Consider the following 24,119-nt stretch of genomic DNA (forward strand, 5'->3'; position numbering starts at 1 on the left):
ATCAGCCTGACATTAGTACCACTGGTACTGAGGAATACTAAGTACCCCCCCTCCCCCAGGATGCCACAACAGATCCGAGTATTCGAGGCATGGGCTCCACAAGAGCGCTGAAGGAGTCCTGTGGTATCTGGCACCAAGACGTTAACAGCAGATCCCTTGAGTTATGTAAGTTGTGAGGTGGGGCCTCAATGGATCACATCACTGAACACTGGTGGCTCCATTCTTGGAGCACTTTTGGTACGCACTGACCACTGCATACCAGAAAAACCCCACAAGATCTGCCTGATGTTTTGGAGATGCTTTTATCCACACATATACACACACTTACACTTCGGCCCCCATTATATATATATATATATATATATATATATATATATATATATATATATATATATATATATATATATATATATATATATATACACACACACACACACACACACACACACACACACACACACACACACACACACACACCAGTGCAAAGGCATTACCTTGACCAGCAAGGTGGAGCTACAAGGTAAGGGTTTTGAATACTCGATAAGTGCACACTTGGTTGTGGCCTCATTCGCTCTTGACAATCTAAATTTAGTCTTGTTCTAGACCTGGATCACAGCTCTGAGTATCTTTAGAACTCAACACTTGAAGCCATTAACAAATTCACTCAAACTTTCCCCCACTTCTGATCACAGCTTCAATCACTGGTGTTGCTGCCAAAATGGTAAGCTTGGAAAAAGACGACAGCCATTTACTTTATTTTTATCCCACGCCTACTTTACTGTTGTGATTTTGCTGATAAAAAAAGGCTGAAAATCTTTACCTACCAAACCAACGTTCTCCAGCGTTCCCATTCCCTTGAAAACATCACGTTAATATCTGTGGTATGTGGACACACCATATGCTTATTGTTCAGGGGTCACAATCATCCTATTCCTGTGAGTATTTCTGTTAAATCAAGGCATTCATATTACATAATATCGGTTTTTAAATAATACAGGCCAGTATCCAACCAGGTCACACTGCGAGTTAGCCATTGGTGTGGTGAATGCAATATGGTACACCATAATCGCAATACTATAGTGTTTCGTCCATATTGGGTTGCCCTAGTAAAACTCGTCCAAGGGACAGGCATCAAGATGGGATCTTAATTAAGAAGCAGTAAAGCAGACCATGTCGGGTAAACTTGCAGATGTGTAAGGGGGTATCTTTACTCTGTGCATGTGTGTTTGGTAAGCAGAGCAGAGCCTGTGTGGCTTTGGTTTCTGTGAGCAGTAGTGAAAACAGGATGCATGAGGTCATGTGAGATGTCTCAGAGTGACTTTCTTCCACTGGTCTCATAACCTGGAGTTCAAGTGGAACCAGGCTTCTTAAAGCAACATCAGAAAGAGCACAGCCAGAACGGCCAGAATGAAGAAAAAGTATACAACGTTCCTCATCTAGACTGTGAAGATACTGGCCATGTATAACTTCTTTAATCATTTGACATAAATAATTAAAAAAGACATTTTGATTACAGTACTGCCACGTCAACTGGCACATGTCTACGTTTCTCAATATTTCTATTAATATCCTTGCGAAAATACAAACATTTCCTCAATCTGTAGAGTCCGACCTTTGACCACTGCATCTCACTGTGCCTCACGTCCGGAGTTACGAGGCCATGAATACTCTGCGGATTTGTGTGTCCCTCATCTGCCTCTCAGCAGTAATTGGTTTTGCATGAAACTGACCAATGGACACTCAGAAACTCGTCTTCTTGTCGTTTATATGCACTATTTTAGTCATACATTCCACTACTTTCGTTAAGCTAAGACTCTGGTAAACCCATTTCATACACCAAAACAATTAATCCACTTAAGCAAAGGTATGTTTTTAGATATAGATATATGAAGATTTTTTCAAATCTGAATTAAAATTTTCAGGTTTAGGGTTTTCAGGTATTCAATTAAATAAAAATTTTTGTATAACGCTTTTCACAAAACGAATATGGTCACAAAGCAGCTTTACAGAGATCTATGTCCGAGCCTCTTTTGAGCAAGCTAGTGGCAACGGTGGCAAAAAAAAAACAAAAACAAAAAAAAACTTCCTTGGGTCGAGAGGAAGAAACCTTGAGAAGAACCAAGACTCAAAAGGGGAAGCCATCCTCCTCAGGTCGACACCCAATAATAACAATAATACGCAAAACAGGAATATAAAAAACAATAAAACTAACCTGAATTAAGAAAAAAGTGGTAAGTGTGGTGTCAAGCACATGAACAAGAGGAGTATCTCTCCATACAGTGCTCTGGGTCAGATGGGGTCACTTTACAGAGAGAGATGAGCTTGTTCTGAATGTTTTGAAGTAAAAACATGGAAATTAAGGTTCTATGCAAGTGTCTTTAAACAGGGTTAATAAAATACAGTCTGACCATTCCCTGGCCATTCTAGATACCTAAACACTGCAGCATAATCACTTCATGTGTTTCAGGTGTGTATAGTGGTACACAATCAGAATTGATGTCTTTTGTTGGCTACTGATATATGTGAAATAACTACTTTACAGTGTTGTGAAAGTGCCGTGATTCGGTTTTCTGCAACACGTATATTAGCCCAACTTGCTGTTCAGTGAAAATCGGAGGCCGGTGGTAAAACAGAGCATTTCTGTCATGGTTTCATTTTGTAACCAGTCATAATTCAACATTAAAGAGATGGTGGGAGAGTTTTCCCCCTCCATGGCATGGGCCAATACAGCAGAAAATAGACAAACCTCTTGAGGAAAAATGGCTTAAACACGGTCAAAGCATTAGAACCACAGACGTCACAGGTTTTCATTTTCCACTATGAAACAGGTCCACGCTGCAGACATCTAAACTCTAAATTCTGAGAACACCCCAGGGTATTACGCTAAAATGGTAAAACACAAGAAATCAGGCTAGTAATCAATATGTTTATTATTTATTTATAAAGTGTGTTTTTATGGTTTTAATTTACAAAAAGTTGGCATACATGGCATCATGGTCATTTACTGACCGGATAATAATCTACTAATTAGTATTAATATATTAAAACAGTTTTATATTATTACAATATTACAATATGTTAATATTTAAAAAGGGCAAGCATGGTAAATGAAGTATTTGAGCATTCATTACCTTTCATAAACGTCTACACACAGACACTCCCCCCGAAATCCCCTGCTCATGAGCCAGAAGCTCCAGCAGAAACAGCTCTGCTGAAAGTGGACATGTTCAGACACGTCCGGAAACACAATGCAAAACTTTCCCCATCGAGCGGGACAGAGGCGGCTCGCCGACAGCCGTCAAATGACGCGCAACAGGAGACTAATAAAGGAGAGAAGGAGATAAGGAAGAAGAAAGCATTTTGACAGCAGACCCTCTGTCTAAAAACTAGACCCTGGGAGTCTGCAGAACAGGAGCGAGTGCACAAACTGCCACAATCAGGGCTTTGTGAGGCCGGTAGGCAGAGCCTGGTTAATGTGTGCCGAGGGTCAAAAAGGTCATTGCCCTTAGAAAAACAGTGCACTCTAGCAGGTGCTAAATCTCACTCTGACAGAGGCAACAGGTGGCAAATGGGATTGTGGGAGTGCGCTGATCAGTAACCAGGTACACACCTGGAGGCAGGTGAGGGTAAACCACCTTTTCAGTGAAGTCAGCACCTGCCCACATCTGACCTGCATGGGTTTAAGAGTTGTTTAAACAACAGCCTGGTCAGAAAATCTCCCCACTTACTCCAAATATGGTAGAACAGCATGACATTTCGGTGTCTGACGTTTACTTATTTATATATGAGCGGAAGCTTATACCCAACCAGTTTGCACTGTGTCATTGCACATTATTTTCAAATTTTAGATGTGGTGTTAGACACAGTATGTCTCAACTTCACAAGGGTTGAGACAGTTGTGATGTTTTAGCCATGCATAAATGGTGTGGAATGAGCTTCTATTACATCCTTGGTACGCTATAAGCAAAAGGTGTTCCCATATAGTACTGAAAAAGGTAATCCTCGTAATCCTACTGGCAGAATATAGAACCATAATAAAGAACCAAGTTTCTATATAGAAGCATCTACACACATAATGTGAAGAACCCATTTAAGCATCCAAACGGTTCTTTAAGAAAATATTCAATTCAGTCCAACAGATTGTTGGATGTTGATGAGGATATTCTTTACAATAGCTTTAACTACAGCTTTTACTACTCTTAATCTTGGAATTAAAGGCTCTCTCGAGCAGAAAATCAGACTTCTGCATTGCATTTTATATTTTCTACTTGGATCGCAGGAATTCTGACATCCCAGAAAGATCTCAAATAGAACTCAGCATTACCAACTAGCTAAAAATCAACTAGAGTAGTAGTATATGTTCTAGGGTTAGGGTTAGCATCTAGCAAACATCAGCTAAAGGATATACACCATTTAGCCAACATCAGCTTGAGTAGTTTAGTTCAATAATTATCAGCATCGTCATGGTAACACTATTAAAGCGCAACATTTGCAAGGTTAAGAAACAGACAAATCCTAAGACATAAACGCCACATAAGACTTATTCCAACTAGCATCAGTTGCCATGCCATTCTGAGGTAAAATTACATAAACATTGACAAAATGGTGCTTATTAGTTTGCTTGTTTGCTGTAATTAATGTTTGTAGTTAATTTATGTAGATTGTAGTTGTCAGTTAAATGTCATTAAATGAGTACAGAGGTGTCAAATAGCTTTAAAAATGCTGGTAAGGCGATCCCCATTGTACTTAGATACATCATGGCCATTTAAAATGAACCAAATGATCCATCTTCAGAGGCTTCCATACACTGCACTTCATCTAGGAATTATAACATGAATTTTAAAATGCAGAATACATTTTGTAATTACTGGTTATTGGTATCAGCATCACTTACAACAACAATAAATCAGTCATCGCTGTCAGCCCAGAAACTCCATATCGGTGCCTCCTTAGTTTCAATTAGGAGACAAATACTAACAATAGAAACAATATCTAACAGCGTCTCTCGTACCAGACTGATGCAGGTGCAGCAGACTGATGCAGCGCGCCTGTAGCGGCTAGTCCAGATGCCCTACATTGTGCTGATAACCTGAACCTGAGCCACCAACATCCTCCATTCATCAGAGTACACAAAGAGAGGCTCAATATGATGCCATGTGATCCTGCCGTGTTCATTCTGCCATGACACTCCAACACACAGAAAAGAAATCAATAGGGTGTGACTGAGAATGTAGCCTACTGGCTTTAGCACTTTTTTTTTTTTTAAAACACTTTCAAACGCTTGAATGTGTCGGGTTGGTTCAAATTTATATAGTGCTGAATTTTCTGTAAATATTTCCCATTACTTAGCATAAACTCTTTTCCCTAATCATCTGTGTAGGGCTGGGATATTATCCACCATGTTTCGTTTGAGAGAGCTGAAAAAGAAGGGAAATACTCAGCAGTACTAACTAAAAATAAGCTGCTAAATTATACATTGCAAGCTGTATTTCCAGAACAGAGCTGATAATACTAATTAAAGTGTCCCATTTATCAACAGATAATGCACCAGCTACTGATATAGAACCCAAACAGAGACCAAATACCAGTTTTACACATTTACATTTATGGATTTTAGCTTAACTTTTGTACAAATGCACTTCGCTGTTTATTTAGAAAACAACCCAAGCTAGTGTAAGTAGAATAGGCTGGAATCTAAAGAAACCTCAAGCTTACTTGCTACATACATAAGCCAGTACTGCTACCTAGATGCAAAAATGCACAACACTCAACAGCTACATAATCCTCTAATACACTACTGGGTCCAAATGTTTGTGGACACCTCTTCTAATGAATGCATTCTAAAGTTTCGACTACTTTAAGGTGCACTTTAACACGCACATGAACACGCACAGCTTGTATAGTCCCTGTTGAGAAGTATTGAAAGTAGAATAAGACTCTCTGGAGCAAGTAAATATGAACCTATTAGTACCATGCTTAATGCCAGGCGTGGGCTAGAGGGGCATTGAGCTGTGGAACAGTGGAACTATGTTCTCTGGAGCGATGGGTGGTGCTCTATCCAATATTTCTGGGGTGAGTTGGGCAGTTGGGCATAAGGTTAGGTGGTGATCATCCAATATCCTGACCTTACTAGCACTTTTGTCACTGAATTCAATCAAATTCTCTTTACAATGCTCCAACATCTGGACAGCACAGACAGTTACTCCAGGAGGATAATTTTTATTTTTTTAATTTCATTGATTTCAGAAGAAACAAGGAATGAGCAGGTGTTCCAATCATTGCGTCTATATAGTGATACGTAGTCTTGGCTAAGTGCTAAACAGTTAGAAGATTATTTTTTCCACATGAATAGCCAATGTCAGTAGCTCCTTATATAGCCTCTAGCCAGATAGCCTAGCATTAGAGTCAGCTTGAAGGAAAGGGAAAAAAAAAAAAAAAAGTTTTAAAATGCTTACAAAATTTGTCAGCATACGGTCATGCAGCAAGTACGTAAGGCCGTGCTTAGACTAGTTTGAACCCACTTGTTTATTTTTTGCCGCTTGGGAATGCATGGCTGTTAGAGGGCTGTAACACAGTACAACAACAGATGTAACAGATATTATTCACCACAATCTAGGAGTCTAGGAGTGATTTTGGTATTGGTGGGAGAGTAACAGTGGTGCTGAATTTCCTTCATTCACATATTAAAGGGAGTGTCTGGATACTTTTGTCCGTATAGTACATGTCTCAAACACATTTATATAATAATATAGTTGGGTTTTTTTCCAGTGTCTACACTGCTTATATTCTAGCCAGTTACAATACAGGCTTCACACATTTTCCAGTGTAAAATAGGAAACGTGGTATTCACAGATGTCACTGTTTTCCTCTCTAGAGACTTCAGTAACTTCGGAAACTTCTGCTTTGTGCACAATAAATGGCATCAACAGAAAGGCTGCTTTAAGAATATTCTCAAATAATGGATGTAAGTAGGACACACACACACACACACACACACACACACACACACACACACACACACACACACACAGCAAACAAAACATAGAAAGGAGCAGTGTAAGTAAGTGTCAATCACTGGTTGCCCAACATTAGCAAACACGCATGAAAAGAGAAGGCTCCCAGACAGGGGCCAAAGATTACACACCTACAGATAAGCTCGGGGTTGTACAGGCAGGGTTGTGCGTCGTGCTTACCTGCGTGGACTTGTCTTTCATACACAAGGGGTAGTGCACGTGGGGGTCGCGCGGCCACTGACCAGTCAGGTAGGGCCCGGTGATCGCGCCTAGAGAGGAAGTCCGTCTGATTGTGCCTGCACTCCGCACCTGCTGGGCCTTCGACCTTTCAACTGCCACAGAGAGGGAAAAGAAAGAGAAAGCAGAGAGAACAGGTGGGAGGGGAGGAGTGAAAGGAAAAAGAAAGAAGACAAAGGTGTTACATGACTTCCAACGCATCTGCTAAGCCGCAATCAAATGCAATATAGCAAAGAACACATGGCACCCAATTTGTACGTTTTATAGGCTTCAGGTTGTGTCTTCGTTACAACCGTACGGTTAATTGTTAATCCTGCAAGTGCAGCTGCCGTCTTCACGTCAGGAACACGCTTAATGGTGATGGATAGCATCACAACATGCCTGAATTAAGACAAGAGCAGGATGGGCTGCTAGACAAACCTGCTCTGACAAATGTTTGTGCTATATGAGTCAAGAACCCTTTTTCACAGAGAACACTGAAAAGTCCTACAATACAAAATACAGATATCTGTATCACTTCGGTACATATTCATACTTTTTAATAAATGAAAGCCCTAGAATGAAAAACTGCATCTTCGCACAGCTGAACAACATTCGGTACATGGAAGAGAATACAGAGAATCTCAAATACTGCTGTGTCCTCCTTCCAAAGAAACTATGGCATGATCAAAACTGCGCAGCAAAACAGGCCAAGTTCAAAACCCCTAACCTGTTGTAACCCAACAGTCTGATTACATTTCCAACCCCATAATTTACATACATCCAAACCTCTTGCAAAAGCCCTTTGAGGCTAAACTTCATGTATAGTTCTGGAGAATATGGAAATGAGGCGAAGAAGGCTAAAGCTAACAAGAACCGACTAGCCGGAGGGGGGTGGGGGGTGGATTGGAAGATGCACTGCTTTGAGGAGGTTCCAGAGCAAGTGGTGCTGCTGGTATTTACGGCCAAGGGGAGCCAACTAACCGCACATCATGTCGACTGGACACCAAGTGGACCCGGAGAACAGACAGAAACGCCATCTGGTAAGACTTGGACATAATTGCAAAATTAGAATTACTAGCCTGGGTTATACTATACAACAGTAAATCACCATAGTGCTGTAAATAAGTCATTGCTCACTATAAATCTGTGTAAATCCGTGCATTTCATTCTAAGGCAAAATAACAAGTTGTAAACAGGCTTCTAAAATCACTTTTACTTTTCCCCCCAACCAAAGACACATACCTATTCTTTTTATACCAAAAACACCTTAAAATGCCTAAATACATTCTTCTGCACTTTTGCTAATTTCACCTCTACACTCCAGGTCAGCTCTTATGTTTTTAAATAGACATTATTTCTAGATTTTAGTAGTTTTTTTTTTTTGTTGTACTACTATTGAAATCTTTAGTACAGATCCAATTAGCTCTCCCATCAAAGCTACTCCATGCTTTAAAATGAGCCATTTTTCAGTGAAGCGCTTCACTTAAGAAGAGCACCTAAAACTAGGCCAACATGTTCAAACCACTCAAACACTCAACTACCCCACAGGAAGAAACACACAGCTAACATCACATCACACAGTTTGAGTGTGCGCAGTTTCACTATAGATTTGATACAGGATCAGACTGGATACACTAATTTCTCTCAGATATCCAATCCAATCTGCTGAATACCACTGCCCTGTATTCATAATATTGGAATTGGTGTGTCTTTGTGGACAGGCTATGTTACTCTTTACCCCTGGGGAAGAGACAGACATTTCTGAAGGCAACCCAAAAGTACACTGGATGCCTCCCTCATCTCCTAGAGAAGCAGAGTGGATGTGGGTCAAGGCTGTGCACTCAGCCACTGGCAGCCTAAACATGGCACCTGCTTTTTCCACCATGGAAACGACAATATTTACGCCCCTGCGCTCATCTGCGGAGCTGTGCACACACACACACAGCAGGAGCCAGATCACCTTTATGGCTCTCCCCACTCAGCCTCAGGTATCTGTGTAAACAGGGCTGCAGAAAGAAAACGGCCCTTGGCTTCTCATGAAAAGCAAGACCCAGAGAGGCAAACACAGCTCTACACCCTCAAGCTAAAGATGACCTAACAGAGCCGCATTCCACCATCACCGCAAAACAACCGCCACACAAAGCACTGCCTGTCAGTTTTCCCCACGTCCATCCATTTCTCACCTAGTCGACTCAGGACTGCTTAATGCGTCATTTGTTCATCGGTATTGCGATACTGAAAGTCTGCGATATGCAAGTGAGTCATGTAACCAATCACTGTAGGTTTTACTGTAATTTAACCCGACAGAAATTCAGTTTTCTCGCCTCCTTTGTTGTTTTTGAAACATACACTGAAACTCTAAAATCAAAGTAATATTCCCACTGTCTATAGCAGTTCAAATCTTCCTTGTGTAGCTGTCAATAATTTCTAGAGGGTATTTCATAAAAGAAGTGCCACTGTTCAACTTGAAAATCGTAAACCCAGTATCCTGAATCGTTAACCCAGTATAACAAATCAATTTGTAACAAGGGTGCATGCATCGTTCCACTCAAGAATGTTGAATCGAGAACCCAGTACCATAAAAATTTTCGGAATGTGGGCAGAGGGTATCGTTCCACCCAAGTATATTGAATCTTAAACCCAGTGTTGTGAATAGGTTCGAAATGTGGGCCAAGTGCATCATTGCACCTGAGAATGCTGAATCGTGAACCTAGTATAACGAATCAGTTCGGAATAAGGGCCTAGTGTACAGCTGCATTCGAGAATACTGAATCATGAACCTAGTATAACGAATCAATTCCGAATAAGGGCCGAGTGTACAGCTGCATTTGACAATACTGAATCATGAACCCAGTATAGTGTAGATCAATTTAGAATTTGCTAGAGTGTAAAGAACACGGAATTTAAACCCAGTGAATTAACCTAGAACGTGGACAGAGTGTACTGTTCCACCCAATAATGTTGAATTGTGGATGCAGTATGATGAATGGTGTTCTATCTCAGAATGTTAAACCGTGAACCCAGTGAATCAACTTGAAGCATCCAACAACCAAGTGTACTGTTCCACCATACCGCAAGTTAAAAGTCAAGCCAGTCCAATAATAGGATATGAAAGGGTCACTCCTCCTAGACAGTCCACATTTTGGGCTTGTGTTCGCAGCTCACTGTGAATACCTCCTCCAGCAGCTTAAGCTGAAGACCAAATAACTCTTTTGTTTTGGCTCTGCTCACGTCTCCGTGCTGACTAGTTGATTACACTGCATATGTGATGGTGGTTTAACACAGCAGGCTGTTTTAAGTTCAACACCCTCTGTCTTCTCAGCAGCTAAATGCTTTGCAACTTGCAGGCCCACTGCAATTACCTTATCATCACGTTCTTGTGGTGTGAACTTCACATCATTGAGTGATTTAAAAAAAAAAAAAAAAAAAAAAAAAAAAAAAAAAAAAAGAGCGTGCTGGAAGCTTTTTTATGTCGTACTGAGATCTGAGCATGGTTTTAAGGAACTGAGATACACAGTGATGTGTGAACGTTTGTGCCATCTACTCCAAATTGTCATTTTAAAATTGAGAAATAGTACAACCTCTGTAGCTAATTAATTATTAAACAATATTTTTTCAGCAAATTCAAATGCACAGTTCCTCCGTCTTTCACAACATAAAAGCTGAATTCAATTTCAGAGCTTTAGACATTCTGATTCTTCAAATCTTTTACTGAGACAAACACAGCTAAGCAACTGTCTGAAGGTCTAAAAACAAAAGTAAAAAAGAAACGCTTCTGCAGTGCAGTTTAGGGGATTTGTGGAGGTCAAAATGAGATTTAAAAGAAGAGTACTGATGAGACCCCACTCAAAACCTCCATATAACTGTCAAGACCCTGCAGGAACGCTTAGCTGAGTTAGGGTGGTGAACTATTTCACTGTGCAGAATCACTTGTTGAAAATAAATTATATTTGTAATATAATAATTTGTAATCTTGAACTTTTCCAGACTTTACCCCTTTGCCTAAACCACACAGAACAATTGTTTGAACACGTCCGATACAGACAATCTCCAGCGGTACACTACATGTATAGGAGGGCAACTTCAGATAAGGCCTTGACTTGATTCTCCAGATATTTTCCCCAAGTTCACGTGAAAACGGCTGCAATAGGTCATAAGAAGGAAACCGTACCCAAGACCTCACTATTACTATTTATTAAAATCACAATGCTTTCACCATACACATTATGCACCACATTTCTTATTCTAAAGTTTGCAAAAAAATAAATGATAAACCCTTTCCTATTTCCACTCCTTTCATAAAGACACAACACCTCATGACTTTGACGCATGTATTCACTGGACCTGACTGATATAAAATGCTTTAGAGTATCTCTTTGAAGATATAAACAAGTAAGACCACCAAGTACAACAGCGGCACAAGGGTCTTCCATCCAACCAGCTACTTGTTACCATACAGTTACTGATCACTGATGAGTTCCTGTAAGAATCGGTCTTAATGATACATGCACTTGTTCAGTGATGTGGAGGTGTACTGATGATGCACATGATGTACTCAGGACAGCAAATTGCAACACGAGTTATCATGCTAATGATAATATCGATGCAGTCATACTGCACCTCCATAGTGGTTAGTGCATCAGAAGTGTGCTAAACAATTAGCTCAACTATTTCACAGCCACAGATGCTCTAACTTGTAATAATACAGGCTTAGCTGGTATTTATTTCTCTTACATGGGGCCAATTCTAGGATGATATCAGAGCTGGCAATTTGACAATATTTTAATCATATTGTGATTATCGTTATAACAATATGCTTTTCTAAGCATATCAAGGATACTGTTAGTAATGAAACCTGCAGCTGATCAGTGTTTATTAAGCACTAACAGTGTGATTAGAGTATCTGAAGAGTCGTTTGTATTTTGTCTGTGATTACATGTGGTGTGTTAACGTATCGCAAAATATATTTAAAAAAAAAAGTCTTAAATAAAGTCTTAAATATTGTGATGTAGCATTTTTACCATATCACCCAGCCCTAGAGGATATAATTGTTATATTACGCCCCCCCTCCCATTAGCAGATAATATTCATTTTTCTATTTATTTTGCAGTGAAATACTGCCGTCTTCAACATTTTGCAGCCAGGGACCTCCTCCTGTGTGAAACCCTTATCCAAGAACAGATTTATTTCCGGAAAACAATTCAACTGTTTAAACATTTGGCACATCAGACAAATAAATTGTGTAATTTTTATTTAACGGAAGCACAGGCTGTTCTCCGGCTTTTATTTTTTATTAATTTGCTGAGCTGCTAACAGTGTCCAGACTCACCAAAAGAGTCCTTATTCCTAAAAACTCCTCATTCTTGCGTTTGAAAAATGAATTTGTTTGGCTGGTGTAATCAGTGTGCTTTGCAGCCAGATCCATTGCCTTGTCTGCTGGAACCTTTAGACATTACATTCTAGTCTACAGTCACTATTCTAACTAAAACCAGACCCTGAAAACCATGGGCAGAATGTAATAACACAGTACTTCAAATATACGACAAATGACATACTGACATTGTGCAATCTGTACCTCAGGATTTTGTTTTGATTTTGAGGTTTGATTAAAAATATAATTTAGTGACATTAGTATAGTAGTTTAATGCAAAACCGATCTAAATATTTCTCACTATTAACTCATTAAACTCTGTCCATAGGTCTAAAGTTCAAGGTGAGTTTTTCGCCCTCATTTACAAAGATGTTACATTGGCCCTAAAACTGAACCCTGTGGGACTCACAAAATATGCTAACCTTAAATAGCTCCCATTTAACTCATAATAGCTTTTGTATTAGGATCAATAACCAAATAACTAACCTAGGGGTTATATTGCTATACTGGAAATATCCACAAGATGCTCAAAAAAGTGGACTGTGACATAATTAAATCACAAGAATGACAAAATATCATCATCATACTTCCCAAACCTAGCCTGAGGGCCCATCAGAACATGCTAAATTTGGCAGATACCAGAGAGAAGAGAAGAAAGGCAGCTCATGTCTCAAAGGTGAACAAGTGACCTTATGGAGCAGCATGGAAAATGGAGCGCTGCCACGGCCACAAGCAGGGCGATTTGGAGAAAACGCAGAGGATTATATGCGTGTTTTCAGAGGACAGTTTTAGCCATGGCCATCATGATGAATTCAGCCTTTGTCTGAAATCCAAAAGTCTGTGAGGGTCAAAGTTAGCAAGAAGAACATGCAGCAAAGTTCACTTTAACAAACCCATTCATTAAAATAAAAGTTCATTTTCTCTTCCATTGATTTACTGGGCTTTTCATCCCTCGCACTCAGGAACTAGCTAAAGGACACTTCCTGAAAGCAAACAGTGTTTGGAGTGGAGTGGACGATGACAAAACTCGGCTCCGGGAGAGATGTTGTAAAGCAGGCCTTTAGTGGAAAAAGTGCATTCGTTTTTGGCTCTCCCTGAATAACACCCAACCCACCGATTCATTCAGGACAGTTCAGTGACAAACATGGAGTAAACGCAGGTGTGCAAATTACAGCAAGTGCCGCAGCACACGTTACACCGGTCAGGACCTTTGAAATGAGCCTGTCCTGTAACATTTCACACTCAGCCCTCCAATCAGGCATCCTAATGTGGGACACGTCTTAAGAAGATTTCACAACTTGTCAAGTGCAAGTAGACTACTCGTATTTGTGAGATTTTTGAGAACCAAGCAGTTGCTGTTTATGTGTTTATGTGATGTACTCTCAAGAGGGGTTTCTGGTTAGTAGGGTTCGCTAGTTCTGCTTTTCTGATACTCACTATACTGGGCTGAGTGATGTACTCTCAAGAGGAGTTTCTGGTTAGTAGGGTTTGCTAGTTCTGCTTTTCTGATACTCACTATACTGGGCTGAGTGATGTACTCTCAAGAGGAGTTTCTGGTTAGTAGGGTTCGCTAGTTCTGCTTTTCTGATACTCACTATACTGGGCTGAGTGATGTACTCTCAAGAGGGGTTTCTGGTTAGTAGGGTTCGCTAGTTCTGCTGTTCTGATACTCACTGTACTGGGCTGAGTGATGTACTCTCAAGAGGAGCTCAAGCTAGTGGTTGAATGATGAACTGTAGGGTCCTGTGACTGAGGGGCCTTTCACCATGCTGCAGCAAGTACCTAAATATGGACCATATAATCCCACCAACTTTTAGGCTCAGCTAGAAATATCGGCCAATGCCAAACTTTGAAAATCAGCTGATATTGATACGTAGCCGACACAACAAGAACCTTCCTTTTATCAAAGCTATGAGCCTCTAACACACATCCTTGTGGCTTACTGCTCAACTTTTCCCTGGCTTAGTTACTTAGTGCAGTTCAGCAAAATATCCACCACAGTTCAGTGAGCGTCAGGTTTGTTTTACAGCTTTCCGACAGAAAAGGAGCCTTGCTTAACTTTAATCACTAGTGGGGGGGCACAAAAAACAACAAACACAGCAGCAGCTCCGGCTAGTCTTCCTGCAAACTCAGCTCATGCCAAAGAGAGAGAGAGAGAGAGAGAGTAGTGCTGAGTCACGTGATGTTTTTGTTACACATAAGGTGGTTGAGGTTGGGTTGGCCTTCTGTCCAACTGGCCCAAATGCTTCACAGCGGGGAGCCCTGAATGTGGATGGCATTTGGTACCACAGCCTTGGCACTGGACATCTTTCCTCTCAGACTTTTTTTCCCCCTTTACGGTTTCCTGAGAGCAGATGGCGAGAGGGCCGCAAGTTCCTGCCAAAAGTCCTCAGAGCAGAGTACCGGAGAGCAACCCTCACAGTTAGGGACAAGAGGGAGTGAGAGCGAGGGAGAGACTAACTTTACGACTCTCTTAAAGGGCCCATATCCCAAATTTGTTTTGTTTTCAACATCCTCTTCTTTCATAACTTTACCACTAGTGTCTTCTACTTCTACTACTACTACTACTACCGCCACCACCACCGCCACCACCACCTCAATTCCCAAAAACACAATGTTGGTTTTTAATGAATAGTTTACATGGAAATATTGGCAGCAGACAGTGGTTCACTTTGTCTTGAGTTTAAAACTGGCCATTAGACAGCATAGCAGTGCTGTACTCAGTCTTTAGGCCCCACTGTTCTGACTGCAGAAAAAGACATGTTTATTTTACACAGTTTGTTTTTAATTTTGGGACAGTTTTCATAAAACTAGATTTATTTAAAAAAAAAAAACTTGCAATAAAAATGGCCATAAATCACAATAAACTGAACCGTAACCCTGAATTGTGATGCGTATCGCATGGCCAGGTTCTCGGTAGCACACAGTCGAAATATTATTTGTCCCTAAACATTATGTTATGTTTTATCCTAAAACGCAAAAGGATGTGCTGTTACTGTACTGAACAGTCTCTATTCTGATTGGCCTTGTTCAAAAAGCAATTCAACCTAAAACACTATGAAAATGAATAAGTCGAGCTAAACTGCTATAGCCTGAAAAGGGGAACATAGGTCATTTTTAGTGACAACACAAAAAACAACGAAGCTTTTAGAAACGAACAAGGTTTCATTGTTTACGACAATGAAGATTTATTTCACAGAGAAACAGAAAATGTCTTTTCCTGTGAACCGGGCTCTTTGAAAATGTCTTTTGCATCAGCCCGCCCGTCACACCCCCACCCAGCAGTGCCGCAAGTAGGCTTTTATACTGTCCTAGTACCATATGAGAGATAGCTGACATTTAAGTAGATCCCTGCCCGGGTGAACAGAGAGAAAGTGTGGGTGGGCAGAGGGCTAGATGGTCTTTGGCATTTAATGGTGTGGGTGCTCACGACTCGAATAAAAATGACACACCTTTTCAGCGACTGAACTGTAACAAAGCACCTCAGTGATAGTGGTTTCTTAAGAAGTGTAAAAATGGTTAGACACACATGGGTTTACTACTGACTCGACGAAAGAAACTTGAGAAAAGGTTTGATTAAACCACTCTTTACCTGCAAATGTTCCACTTCAATTGAGATTTATTATCTGTAAGATGTTATACATTGCACTTCTGCCACACGATTGGCTGAACAGACAGTTGCATAAATGAGAAGGAGTCCAGGAGTCTAGGAGTGTCCAGGAGTGTAGGATCAACAATCTGAAGTCTTTATCCAGGTGAACAAGCAGTTACCCATTCAAATGGTTCCATCAGTTGCAATGTTTCTACACAGATCCATAGACTTTTACTGAAGAACCCTTGAAGAACCATTTTTCAGTGTTTGACTAGAACAGATGTCTTCAAACCTGAACTCTGAACCCAGCTGCCAGTCCTGGACTTTGTCAACCCTGATCGGTGCAAAACCAATCAATTACATGAACTGTTAGTTTAACGCCCAGCTAGAACTAAATCTAGGACTGACAACTTATAAGGATAAAAGGTCCAGATTTGAAGACCTCTGGTCTAGAACGTTCTGGGACTGTGCCTCCTATTGTTTGTAGACATTTGTTCTAGATTTCAACAACTTTGTCAATCAGGAGGAAAAATGTTCCGAGACGCAGCGAAACAGTTTTAAAAATGGTGCCCCATGCCGCTTTAGAAATCTCTGAAGCTGGACAGTAGATGAGGACCAGTGGTTGACATGGATAATACATTAAACGAAAGCACAAATTATTAAGATGCAAAGACTTTCCTTTTCTGAATCTTAAAGCTGTAGTCGTGCATTTCCTGAAAAGCCATCCACTTCTACAGCCATGGTGATAGATGTGGTTCCTGGCGATTTCTGATTATACCATTAACAAGCTCATGCCTACTGAGAACATCCAGTCAAATTTGTGAAGGATATACACTAGGGATGTCCCGAGTCACTGGATCGGGGGCCGATCCAGGCATTTTTAGTAGATCGGGTATTGGCTTTTCTGAGGTTCTGATCCACTTCTGAACTTTAGAGTTGCTGTAGCACGGTGCAATCGGCTGTCCGCTAGGCTCCATTAATAGACATGATCCTTAGCTGCTGCGGGCAAAATTGACATTTTTTGGAAAGCTACCCCAGACGGAGTTGCATCTGAGATCTTATTCCGGTGAGGAAAACTAAACAACTCATCCCAAAAGTACTGGATGGAGCACAATCATTCCAGAGAGCACAATACCACTGCTCCACAGCTCAATGCTGGGGGTCTTTTTAACCCTGTAGCTCACAGCTGGCATTAGGCATAGTGCCATTAGGTTCATGTTTATCTGCTCTAGAGTTTTATCAGCAGTACTTCTCTACAGGGACTAGGCAAGCTCTGCCTGTGTCCGCAATCGGTGCAACTTCAAGTAGCTGAATGCGTTCACTGGAAGAGGTGTCCACAAATATTTGGACATATAGTGTACGAGACTCAAATGTTTTACTTTTGTGAATCTTAAATCTGCAGTTGCCCATTTCCTGAAAGACCACTAATTTCTCACTAGAAGATTCCTGAAGCCTAGGGAGAACATCCATGGAAATCTGTGTATTACAGCACTGCAGAATAAATAACATTTTTTAACAAACATAAAAAAAAATATTTGATACTGTATCAGACATGAACACACATGCATTGTTAATCTACTACTGAGCATGAATGCAAGCTGTGTGCATGCTGCAAACACCACCTCTTGATATGGAGATGTGCATGATGACAGATTCTCTCCACAGACATGCATTTGTGACTCTCTGGGAGTCAGATCCTACCACACGCAAACCAGCTCCTCATAAAGCTCTGATAACACAGCTAGCAGAAGTGGAGAACGTGTCGAATGCAATAACATCAAAGTTGCAAATGTGGAAGCTGATTTGGAAAGCAGGAAACACAGAGGCTGTTGTTAAACATCCAGCACACCCGGGGTCCTGTTGGGCTCCAGAGAGCGTTTCACACAAGGAAACAAAACGTAACCAAGATACAGGCGATATGCAAATGTGAACTTTTCCCCCCTCAAAAACACAGTAACGTCTTCACGGGGCTCCAACTCACCCAGCCGGTTTAGCGCGGTGGGACACTGATGTGCACCCGGGTCTTCGGCAATCTGTCTACGACTGCAGTCTCCTGTTTAAAAGAGGAAAACATTCATGGGCGACGTCTTTTTACTCGTTTGAGAAGGGCAACGGCACACATGCCAGCCTATGCAACTGTAGGGGAATGCTGAGATTTCGATGGAAGTATGTGTCAGTATTTTTACAGTTAGGCTAGCTATTATTTACATGCTTTATGATTGGTCTAAATGGGTCTTTATGACCCATTAAGATGCACCAAGTGATCGAAAGGTGACTGGATCACATGGGCATTTTCAAACTTGATGGAGTGGAAACTCTTAAGGGTGTTTGGTTGAATTATGGAATTATGGGAATTATTTAGGAACGTGTTTACAGCACAACACAAGCTGTAACACTACTACTACTTATGCTTCTGCATTAATATTTGTTACAATAATAATTATTAATAAAATTTATAAAATTTTAAAATTTATAATTTATATTTATAAAAAATAATAATTTTTCAATCTTGAAATATCTGTACTTACTCTACAATAGCTAAAAATGTCCAAAACCATTGTAATATACATTTATTGATATATATAAAAAAAGATGTTCAAGCAAAAATGTTCCTGTAAGCTGTCATTTATCATCTTAAAAAGAAAGGAAATATGAAACAGACTTTAAAAAAATAATAAAATAAATAACCATTAACATGAATGAGTCGTATGCTGATTTTGTTTAAAAGCAGTGGAAAGCCAACTAACTTAAAGCTCATCTAGAACACAATCATCCCCTCCAGTGCTCAGAGTGCACAACTAGCCAAAATAACTATCCGCACTCCGGAAATATTCACTAAAAGTTAATTGCCCTTTAAAAAGGATGTGATTTCAATATTTTGCTTGTTTACTATCATTACATGATTATGGTTAAGACCATAAAATTGTCTTAAAATGACAATATCATCCAGCGCAACCATCACTGAGACAATGAGGTGTTTAAATTATTTATTTATTATTTTTTTTTAATGTTATTTTATGGTGACAGGTCTGCGTAACAGCAGCGCACATGAAGGTTTGGGACGCATGATGGACAGGAACTGAATGGTCATGGGCCAGTGGATATGAGCAGCTGCCAAACTTCAAGGCTTGTACGAGAGAGCAGTGGTAAGAACCTACCAAGAGATGCCAGAGTACGGGCAAATCAAGAAAGTGTGTTGAGCACCCAAGGCTTAGCAAAGGCCATTTCATCTGGGCTGAACTGACAGAAGGGCTGCTATGGCACAATGTCCAGAAGTGTTTAATGATGGTTAATGAAGGAAGAGGGCACAACACACAGTGCCGGCCCATAACAAAAAGGCAATATGCTGTAATATTACTAGCCAGGGCTTAACTCTAAGTTACACATGCAGTTCGCGTTGCCTTGCAAAATGGGCATGATTGGTGCTGGACCAGAAGCCTGTTTTTATATACTCATCACTATACAGCACCATACACTTAGTGATTAGCATGCTGGCTAACTCACCACTCACTACATGGTAAAAACACAGAAAGATGATCATTCTGATTCCTGACTCTGTGTGTGTGCAGTCTCGCTCCTATGTTAGACTATTTAAAGCCAGTGAGGAAGAAACAGTCATGCGTTGGGTTTCCAGAGCTGCTCCACCACTTCAGAGGTCAGCACAGCCAGAGTAGGCATACTATCGGCCATGGATGCAACAAGTTTTGCACTTAAAACTGTTCTTCACAGTGAATCCCATCACTCAAACCAAGGGAACAGAAGCCTAGCATAACCATGGCTTTACTCTGCAGCCGTATTTGAAGCAGAAACGCAGATGCACAAAACAGGAAGGTAAATTGCAGGGGTGGGGTTGGGGGGGGGTGGTGGTTTTAAACACAAGGACCATCAAACTAATCAATACTGGCACGCCGAGATATGCTGACACAAACGCGGATCCATTTTTGTAGTGGCTGTCAACTCCCCGTCCCTGGAAAGCCTTGCTGTGCTCACCGTGGCGTGCTAATTAGGGCAGGCAGCAATAACAGCCATGGCAACAAACAATGAAATCTCAAACTTCACCGTGAAGCCATGTCAACAGTCCAGCAAACAGCAGACTACACTCATCCTGACCAACTTCACACTGTGAACTGTACAGCCCTTTACACGGCACTGCATTCAAATGCACTCTGCACAAGATCAATACAGGTATCGCTTCTGCAAATCTGAGAAAAACAGAGAGAGAGAGAGAGAAATATATTCCTCTGGGAGTGTGACATCCTGCTGTTACTACTGAAATGACTTCGAAAATAGCTGTTGTACTCATTCCTGTACGGTGGCACACACACACACACACACACACACACACACACACACACACACACACACACACACACACACACACACACACACACACACACACACACACATACACACACATACACAAAAAGGCCCAAGTAAAACCATACTGATGCTTTGCTATGGTTTTATATGAATTTCAGTCCATGTGAAAAAGTACACAACAGAAAGAAGATGCAATAAAATAACATCACATTGGTCATGAGTTGTATCACTCAGCAGTGGTTCATTTGTTATGCCAGATATGTTGATTATTGGGTCAACCAAACAAACTGCATCTTTAAAATACACACGTGCCATCAATACCGATACCATTGGTTTCCCACTAAAGATTCTGATATCGAATTTTGAACCGGTAATATGTGCTGGTGAGGGGTGTCATGATTCACAAGATCATAATTCTGTTAGTAAAACACAAGCGCTGTTAAATGCAAAAAAATAATAAAAGTGGCTGAAAATGTGCCATATGCTAAATATATTAATATTTGATAATACTGTTTTATAGTAATGCCCAAGCCTCGAGCTACAATTCTAGCCTTGAGCTAATCTGTGCAGACAGACTTCTCCTACCCAATTCTGTAGTAAAGAGGAAGTGATATTTTCAGAGGACGGACAGTCTGTCTACATTGCGGGCTTGCTTATTTGTTTTTCTATCCTACTTTATGTAGGGTAAGTCAGTACTGAAAGTAGTTCTTTATTTGCTCCAGTCTGTTCAAGGTACAGTTTGATGGCTGCCGGTACCAAATCAGGAGGCTTGTATTGTACAATAAAATAAAGTTAGATTAAAAATTGTCAATTTATCCTAATAACAACTTCTATTACCAATCCATGGAACACCAACATCTTCTGAACTTTAAGAAAAACAACATATTGGATGAGACCCTAAATGGAAGCAAAAAAGTATTCGGTCAACTATTACGGGAGCCAATATTTATGCCAGGAAGAAAAAAACAGGTCAGCACTTCAGTCAAAGCGGTTTTAAGTTTTATGTGAGTTGACCATTTTGACCATAATGACCATTGCTGCTGAAACCACAGCTGACACAATCTGATCATTTATCTTTAAAGGCTCTGGCTTTTAAAATGACCTGTTTCTAAACTCTTCGCCTAGGATGAGCATCTAAGGGTGTTTTCATGTGTAGCTCTTTTCAAATGAACCAAACCCAAAACCCAAATGACCTTAGTGTGGTTTGGGTTCACATCGTAGTTCTTTTTCTGGTCCTCTTTAGCAAAACTCCCCCAGACCCCCGCTATGTAATGCCGAATCATGGATAAAAATGGTCACATTGCTGCAGTGTGGGCCTGCAACATTTCCCAGAAGCAAGGTTTGTAAACACCCCTTCTAATGAACGCATGAACGCTATTTTCAGTTGCACCCGTTGCCGACAGATGTGCAAATGCGCACACACTTGTCTAGTGCCTGTACAGAAGTACTGTCAATAGAATACGAATACGACCTATTGGCACCATGCCCAATGCCAGATGTGGACGAGAGGTGTATAAAGTGCCCCAGAATTGAGCTGTGGAGCAGTGCAACTGTGTTCTCTGGAATGATGGTGCTGCAGCCTTTATATTTGGGAGGAGTTAGGGATGGGGGAGGGGGGGAGATCACCCAACATCTTGACCTCACCAACAATCTTGTCACTGAACGTCATCAAATTCTCACAGCAAGGCTCCAAAATCTAGTAGAAAGCCTTCTCTGGACAGTAGAGACAGATACTCCAGCTAAAGTGATGAATTTATTTTGGAAAAAACAAGAAATGAGCAGGTGTCCCAATACTTTTGTCCATAAAGTATGACTCTTTATCGGCCATCAGAACGATTGATATAGACAAAATACATGCATCAACTATAGGTTCTACATGTGAAACAGCACGAAGCGTACCCAGGCCACTTTTTTCTACAAGGGAGAGGGTCCATGTTCGGTTGGGTTTAAGGGGCCGTTTAGAGGGGGTCCGAGTTTGTTTTACATGTTCACATATGCAAAAGAAACCGTGACTCAGAGTCCATTTCAGACGCTGTAGTGGCCCAAAAACACCCTAAAGTAGCCTAGCCCCCCCCCATAGCTCTAGTATCATCATTATCTCACTGACTCCTCTGAAGGGGCAGCCTCCTAATTCCAAATGAAAACCTACTGGGTTAACCTGCAGTGGCTCCCAGGTGGTGCACCTGTTTAGGCACTGCACCCATCATTAGGAGAACTTGAGTTCAATCCCTCTGGGAGTCCAACAGAGCATCACTATTTGACCACAGCTATGTATGTTCCTTTATCAACATTAATGCACATTCCTTATAGCAATCTAAAGAGAAGGCTGTAGGGGTTGGCTGTTTCCTGAACCGCAGTTATGTCACAGTAGGATGTAGGCTGACCAGACTGTCCTAATCCTCCTCTACACCCCTCCCACCGCCGGAGTGGGTGTGATAACAGTTCAGTGCAGGGTCATGCTGCTGCTGCTGCTACTGCTGTCACAATGTAATTACTAAACAGATAAAAGAGCTATCGGCCGCGTTCAGCCACACGCGCAAAGCAGCACATACATAAAGCCTAAAGCTACAACAGTGCTGCTCAGCAAGTGCTGCACAAATGCAGGTCTAACAGGCCAAATAATACACACCATGGTCAGACCATGGTATGACCATTCATACTAGCTAAATGATCTAAGCCTAGATAGCCAGCTATGAGTACAAACACAGCACAACCGGTCTCATTTCACCTTTCTGTCACTCCTAACACCAGTGGCCCACCTTCGCTCACATAGACAGGAGTTTTTAACTCGCCAAGCATGTGTCAGCAGCTCAGCAGAAAGCCAACAGCAGATGCACTGGGCTGCCTGATACTCGAGACTCGAGTTTGCTCTGGGGTGAGGTGATTGTTATCCTGCTAACTAAGCTAGAGCTAACTTGTGTCTCTCTGTCTAACTCTGCATTCTGAGATGGTATGTAAAATGTGGATACCGCCCACCCCTAGTCACTAGCTCAATTCCCAGTACCAACATGCAAGGCACCTAACCTCTAATTGCCCCCTGGGTGCTGACGTGGCTGCTAACACCTTTATCACAGGTGTGAGTATGTTGGTTCACCGCCACAGATTGGGTAAATGTGGGTAAATTCCGTTCCAGAAAAGCGTGCTTAATATTGAGTACACTCTTACAAATCAAGGTGCTACATAGGGTTCTTTATGTAATGCTGTAGAAGAACCAATTTTGGTTCCATAAAGAGATCATGCAAGAGCGAAGGTTTTCATAAAATAACAAAATACATTTTTGGACAATAAATATCATCCAAGAAATAACTGTGATAATTGTTTTTCTTTTTTAAGACATTTTATGGCACTGAAATAAAATAACATAATAATGCACTTATACCCTTTCAAAGAGAAATAACCTTCTGCGTTTTAAGAATATGTAAACACTGGTCTCATGTTTACAAGAAAAGAGGACGTACCAGCAATGGGCAACATCAAGATCATGTCTATATATTGTACTGTATTGTCCTAATATGAACACAAGGCACATGTTCAGATACTACATGTCCAAATGTTTGTGGACACCCCTTCTAATGAATGCACTGCTTTGCACCCATTGCTGACA

At 40.9% G+C, this 24,119-nt stretch overlaps 1 protein-coding gene across 4 annotated transcripts in view; it reads right to left on the bottom strand.

The window, feature by feature from the left end:
• The window catches only part of glcci1a (glucocorticoid induced 1a), a 51,701-nt gene that overhangs the window by 20,715 nt on the left and 6,867 nt on the right, over positions 1–24,119 (bottom strand). For 2 of the 4 annotated variants that reach the window (XM_072675833.1, XM_072675832.1), the window contains exons 2-3: positions 18,177–18,248; positions 7,194–7,345 (exon numbers count right to left, since the gene is read on the bottom strand). In XM_072675833.1, coding sequence (XP_072531934.1) covers positions 7,194–7,345; positions 18,177–18,248 — 224 coding nt within the window. The remainder of the gene's footprint in view (positions 1–7,193; positions 7,346–18,176; positions 18,249–24,119) is intronic. The other 2 variants (XM_072675836.1, XM_072675834.1) reach the window with 1 other exon arrangement.

Source organism: Salminus brasiliensis, chromosome 3 (genome assembly GCF_030463535.1).
Source record: "Salminus brasiliensis chromosome 3, fSalBra1.hap2, whole genome shotgun sequence".
NCBI lineage: Eukaryota > Metazoa > Chordata > Actinopteri > Characiformes > Bryconidae > Salminus > Salminus brasiliensis.